Source organism: Chaetura pelagica, unplaced genomic scaffold, assembly GCF_000747805.2.
Source record: "Chaetura pelagica isolate M959 unplaced genomic scaffold, ChaPel_1.0 scaffold405, whole genome shotgun sequence".
Taxonomy (NCBI): domain Eukaryota; kingdom Metazoa; phylum Chordata; class Aves; order Apodiformes; family Apodidae; genus Chaetura; species Chaetura pelagica.
The window spans coordinates 1,921,915-1,927,459 of record NW_009953489.1 but is presented as its reverse complement, the minus strand read 5'-3'; the positions used below and the strand labels follow the sequence as shown (position 1 = coordinate 1,927,459).

Below are 5,545 nucleotides of genomic sequence, written 5' to 3'. Positions count from 1 at the left end.
TGCTGAGGTTCGGCCCCCTCTGCTGAGGTTCGGCCCCCCCTGCTGAGGTTCGGCCCCCCCTGCTGAGGTTCCCGTCTTGCAAAAAAAACCCCAACAACAACACAACAAACGGGTGGTCTGACCTGAATTCGTCTGGGATAAATAACCTGCCTGCTGCCTCTCGTTTGGATACATGAAAAGATCTGAGATGAAAGGAGCCTGACGGAAGGGCTGGGAGCTGAACGCGTCTTTGCAAGCCGGCCCCGGTGATGTGAGGGATGTGGGGTCACAGGGCTGAGCTGGGGCAGAGCTCCCGGGCAGCCCCTGCCCTGCCCCGGGCACTCAGCTGGCCAGGGGACTGAGCAGCTCTGCAAAATTAGCATTATGTTTCAACGATGTTCATTTTTAGCTGCAATTTCCTATGGAGAAAATGTGGTTTCTATTCTGTGTTCTCATCCTCTGCCCCAGAGTTGGAACCTATTCCTAAATTCCAGCAGAATCTGAGTCAGGTTTGGTGGGTGCCTGGTGAGCTCATGCACCACACGGGGCAGATGGTGGACCAGGAGACCTACTTTCACCAGCTGTGACACTGGGCACACCAGGGGTGCCTCTTGTTACTTAAGGTGTGCTGTCTGTCCCCATAGCCAGAGGCAGCGGAGCCAAGCACCGTGCATTGGTGACACTGCTGTCCCCAACCACTGTGTGTCAGTGACACTGCTGTCCCCAACCACTGTGTGTCGGTGACACTGCTGTCCCCAACCACTGTGTGTCAGTGACACTGCTGTCCCCAAGCACTGTGTCCTGGTGGGGCTGATGACTGCTGTCCTGCTGGTGGGCACAGAAACCCTCAGCCAGGAGTGCTCCAGGAGCTCTTGTCTTTTGGCTCTTCCATTCTCCTGGCACAAGAGTCCCATCCCAAGTCTGTGGAGACAGTCCCAGCGTGGTGTCGGTGTGGTCCTGGGGGACCCAGCTGCCACAGGAAGGGCCCCTTATCTCACTCCTGCAGGCCAGGGCAGGAAGGCAGAGGAAGGGGCCGGGCTTGCCAAAGCAAACGGCAGCCGTTGTTACCCTGCGGGTGTTTGCACTGCTTGGTCCTGCATCCTGGCTGTGCAGGGGACCTCTGTGCCAGGGCCCCATGGTGACATGGGGCACGGGGCAGGACACAGCCCTGGTAGCAGCACCCTGAGCTGGGGCTGGTGGCAGCCGTAGGTGCAGGGCTGCAGGTGCAGATGGTTCCTTCAGCCACCCTGGGCAGTTCAGACAAGGTGAACTTGCACAAGGAAGGAGGGGCAGTGCCGAAGTGATGCCCCTGCCCAAAATACCTCATGTGGGGGGTAAGAGCAGTGGCATCTACTGCAGGCCTGATTTTGCACTGGCCAGGGTGGGGCAGGGCTCAGGCAGCTCCTCTCTGCTGTGTCCCTGCAGCACCAGGCTTGGGGACCTGACTCATGGAGGTGGCTGGTGTCAAAGCACCTCAGCTGAGGGGTGTCCCCTGGCTGTGTCCTCCTGAGCTGGACCTGGCTTGGCTCCATCTGGGGCAGCATCAACCTGTGAGGAGCCAGCAGACATGGTGACACCGTGGCTGGATGGTGACATCTCTCTGTCCTGCAGTGGATCCCTGTTGCCATTTCCCCTGCCAGCACCAAGGGGTCTGCATGAGGGTCGGCCTGGCAGGATACGAGTGTGACTGCACACGGACGGGATACTTCGGCACCAACTGCACCTCCCGTAAGTCCCCCTCGCCCAGAGGGCCTCTGGCACCCATGGGTGCTGGACCAGGCTGCTCCTCTGGCACACACCCCCAGCAGTGACAGCACGGGTGGGCAGGGGTCGTTAGTGGGCTTTGTTAGGGGGGCGAGGGATTTGATTGGTCTGTCTCCCCAAAGCCCAGCTCTGGACACGCCTCCATGATCTGCTGAAGCCCAGTCCTGCCTTCTACCACTTCGTACTGACCCACTTTAGATGGTTTTGGGACATTGTCAACAGCACCTTCATCCGGGATACGCTCATGATGCTCGTGCTGACAGGTGAGGGGTCGGAGCAGGTCTGGGGGTGCAGCAGGACTTGGGGACCAGGGCTGCCAGCCAGCTGGGACACACAAGCAGCTCTCAGCACACTGCACTCCCTGGGCTAAAGGGCTCTTGAGCAGCTGCACAGAAAGCAGCCTGTGGAAATACGGAGCTGGTCCTTGTTACTCATGTCCCTGCATTCATCACTTTGCATAAATATTTAGGTTCCAGCCCTTGGAGATGTAGCGACACGTTCACAAGGCTCCGGTTGTTGCGTTTACCATTTCTATGTGGTTGTCATCTCATACATCATCCAAGAATCCATTTAGTGCATTAGCCTGAGCCCTCCATTTCTGCAGGGAACTCCAGCCTTTAAAAGGCTGGGAGCAGAGCCCAGGACACCCACATGCCTCCGCTGCTGGTCCCTCTCTGGTTTTTGGGGTGGCTGGGGGCAGAGCGGGTGGGGTGCTGCCCCATGCCCTGGGCCCCACAGTGATGACCCCCATCTCTCCTTTCAGTTCGTGCCAATCTCATCCCCAGCCCTCCCACCTTCAACTCTGACTATGGCTACATCAGCTGGGAGGCCTATTCCAATGTCAGCTACTACACCCGCGTCCTCCCGCCCGTGCCAGAAAACTGCCCCACACCCATGGGCACCAAAGGTACGTGGCTGAGTCACTGGAGCAGCACCCAGGAGCAGGTTTAGTGTTTCCTATCCATTCGTGCCCAAGCTTTCCCTGCCATGGCCACATCTGCAAGGCACCTCTGGCAGCACCTCATCCAGTGCTGCTGCTGTCCTGCCCAAGCCAGCCCCGTGGGCAGGAGCAGCTTGATGGCATCTGAAATGGTGTTGGGACAGCTCAGGCTGAGCTGCTGGAGCATGTCCTAGCCTGTGTAAGGTGTCTGTGAGGACAAGTCAGTGCCTGGTGCTGCAGCAGACACTGACAGCCCCACAACCAGCAGCAGTACCCAGCTGGCTCAGTGCTGCCCTCAACCTCCATCCTTCACAGGCAAACAGCAGCTCCCCGACCCCCAGCTCCTGGCAGAGAGGTTCCTGCGACGGCAGAAGTTTGAAGCTGATCCCCGAGGCACCAACCTGATGTTTGCCTTCTTTGCCCAGCATTTCACCCACCAGTTCTTCAAGACATCTGGGAAGATGGGACGTGGCTTCACCAAGGCACTGGGGCACGGGGTGAGGATGGTGGATCCGGGAGTGAGGATGCAGGCAGGGCTGTGCTGCCTTTGGGAGCAGCCTTCACACTGCGCTCTCTTGGCAGGTGGACCTGGGGCACGTGTACGGGGACAACCTGCAGCGGCAGCACCAGCTGCGACTCTTCCGGGATGGGAAGCTCAAATTCCAGGTACCACCTGGCATGACTCCTGTGCTACAGAGTTGTTTGAAGCCCACATCCCTCTGGAAGCTGCAAGACTAGAAATTCCCAAGACCATCAGGAGACCCAAGTCAGGGGGATGAGTTTTGGGGCTGAGCTGTTCTGACAGTTGGGACTGTGCAGGGGGATGTTCTGTCCTGCATAGATCTTGCAGGAACGTGACCAGGGTGCCTGCAGGGAGGCAGGTCCCAGCTGGGCAGGTTTTCACCAGGGTGAATTTCTCCCTTCCACCCTTTCTGCCATCCTCTTCTTGTTTCCCCAAGGTGGTGGATGGAGAAGTGTACCCCCCCATGGTCACTGATGCTCCGGTTCACATGGTCTACCCGCCTGCTGTACCCAAGGAGAAGCAGCTGGCAGTGGGGCAGGAGGTGTTCGGGCTGCTGCCGGGGCTCTGCATGTACGCCACGCTCTGGCTGCGCGAGCACAACCGCGTCTGCGACATCCTGAAACGGGAACATCCCACCTGGAGCGACGAGCAGCTCTTCCAGACAGCTCGTCTCATCCTCATCGGTGAGGACCGGCCGTGCCACAGGGCACAGGCACCGTGGAGCTCCATGTCCCACCTCCCTGGGCAAGCCCTGGGGACTTGGGTGTCAGTTGGTCTCCATTTGGGGGTGGTGGCCAGGCTGGCTTTAGAAGGTGGAGGAGTTTTTCTGTCAGCCTACTGGGGATCATTGGCTTTGGAGCACATGGCAAGAATTGGCTTTGGTCCTTCAAAAAAAAATAATTTTCAATAACTTTGTAATAATTTTGAATTATTCCAGTTTAATGTTCGTTGTAAATTTACTATAATCTCATGAAAAGTAATTTTTACCAAAATCCCCCAAAAAGAGGCTTCTCTAAGGAGCAGATCAAGGTCAGCTTCCTCAGGAGCCATTTTGCTTTTGCCAGACTGACCTTGGCTGGTGAAAAAATAAGTCACTGAAAATTTCCCAACCAACTAAAGAAGTCAGAAAGATCCCAGATGGTGGATGGGTGTGAGTTTGTGCTGCCATAGCATGTGGGTAACATCTCAGGGCACAGAGCTGGTACCTCCTGCTTGCTGCCAGCTGCTTCTCTCACCTTCTGCCCAGGGGAGACCATTAAGATTGTCATTGAAGACTATGTCCAGCATCTCAGCGGGTACTTCTTCAGCCTGAAGTTTGACCCTGAGCTGCTGTTTGGGACACAGTTCCAGTACAGGAATCGCATCGCAGTGGAGTTCAACCAGCTCTATCACTGGCACGGGCTGATGCCCGACTCCTTCATCATCCAGGGGGAGGAGTACAGCTATGAGCAGTTCCTCTACAATGCCTCCATGCTCATGGACTATGGTGTAGAGGCACTGGTGGAGTCCTTTTCCAAGCAGAGTGCAGGAAGGGTAAGATCCTGCTCTGCTGTCCCTGACAGCACCGGGGGCAGTGGGACCCAGGGAGGGATGCTGGTGGGACCATGAAGGCAGATGCTGCTGTAACCAGCCTCCCTGTTGGGCAGCAGGTTGCTGTCTCCTGTCCAGGGCAGCACCTGATGGGCACCCTGAGTCCTTCCCACAAGCACCAGAGCAAGACTGGGCCTTGGCAGGCCCATTTGCTTGATCCTGGGGCTCTGTAGTAAACATCATGGTGTCACCAGGAGACTGTGATGTGCTGGGATCTCCTGTCTGGGCTGGCTGTGGAGCAGCCTGGGTGTGGAGCAGCTCATCTGTTCTTTGCTGCCATCACATGGATATTTTCTTCCAAGGGATTACGTCTGCATTTCTGACTGTCTTGTCTTGTGCAAGGCTGAGCCACAGACCTGCTGCTCTTGGGGTGTTCAGGTTTTCCCCATGACCCCAGCCCTAGTAATGTCTCACCTCCTCCTGGGCTGGTGGGTCACTGCCCATCCCGGGTTTCTCCTGCACCATTCTCTGACTTGTGCTGGGAACAGAACTGGCTTCCATCCAAGCTGCTCTAAAGCTTTTTTTTTGGTCATGTCCAGTGGTTCCCCCTTTGCTCACTGCTATGATGATGTGCTGGTTGGTGGCTCCTCTGGAGCAGATGTTGGTGCTGTCTCATGCCTCACATGTCTCCTTCTTCACCCTCCAGATTGGTGGGGGACAAACCATCAACGCCAACGTTTTACATGTGGCTGTTGGGGTCATCAAGGAGTCCCGGCAGCTGAGGCTGCAGCCGTTTAACGAGTATCGGA

At 56.9% G+C, this 5,545-nt stretch overlaps 1 protein-coding gene across 1 annotated transcript in view; it reads left to right on the top strand.

The window, feature by feature from the left end:
• Window positions 1–1,565: 1,565 nt before the first annotated feature.
• PTGS1 (prostaglandin-endoperoxide synthase 1 (prostaglandin G/H synthase and cyclooxygenase)) overlaps window positions 1,566–5,545 on the top strand; it is a 5,419-nt gene continuing 1,439 nt past the window's right edge. Inside the window, exons 1-8 of the mRNA XM_009998933.1 lie at window positions 1,566–1,707; window positions 1,866–2,006; window positions 2,507–2,650; window positions 2,999–3,180; window positions 3,266–3,349; window positions 3,643–3,889; window positions 4,453–4,739; window positions 5,443–5,537. Coding sequence (XP_009997235.1) covers window positions 1,566–1,707; window positions 1,866–2,006; window positions 2,507–2,650; window positions 2,999–3,180; window positions 3,266–3,349; window positions 3,643–3,889; window positions 4,453–4,739; window positions 5,443–5,537 — 1,322 coding nt within the window. The remainder of the gene's footprint in view (window positions 1,708–1,865; window positions 2,007–2,506; window positions 2,651–2,998; window positions 3,181–3,265; window positions 3,350–3,642; window positions 3,890–4,452; window positions 4,740–5,442; window positions 5,538–5,545) is intronic.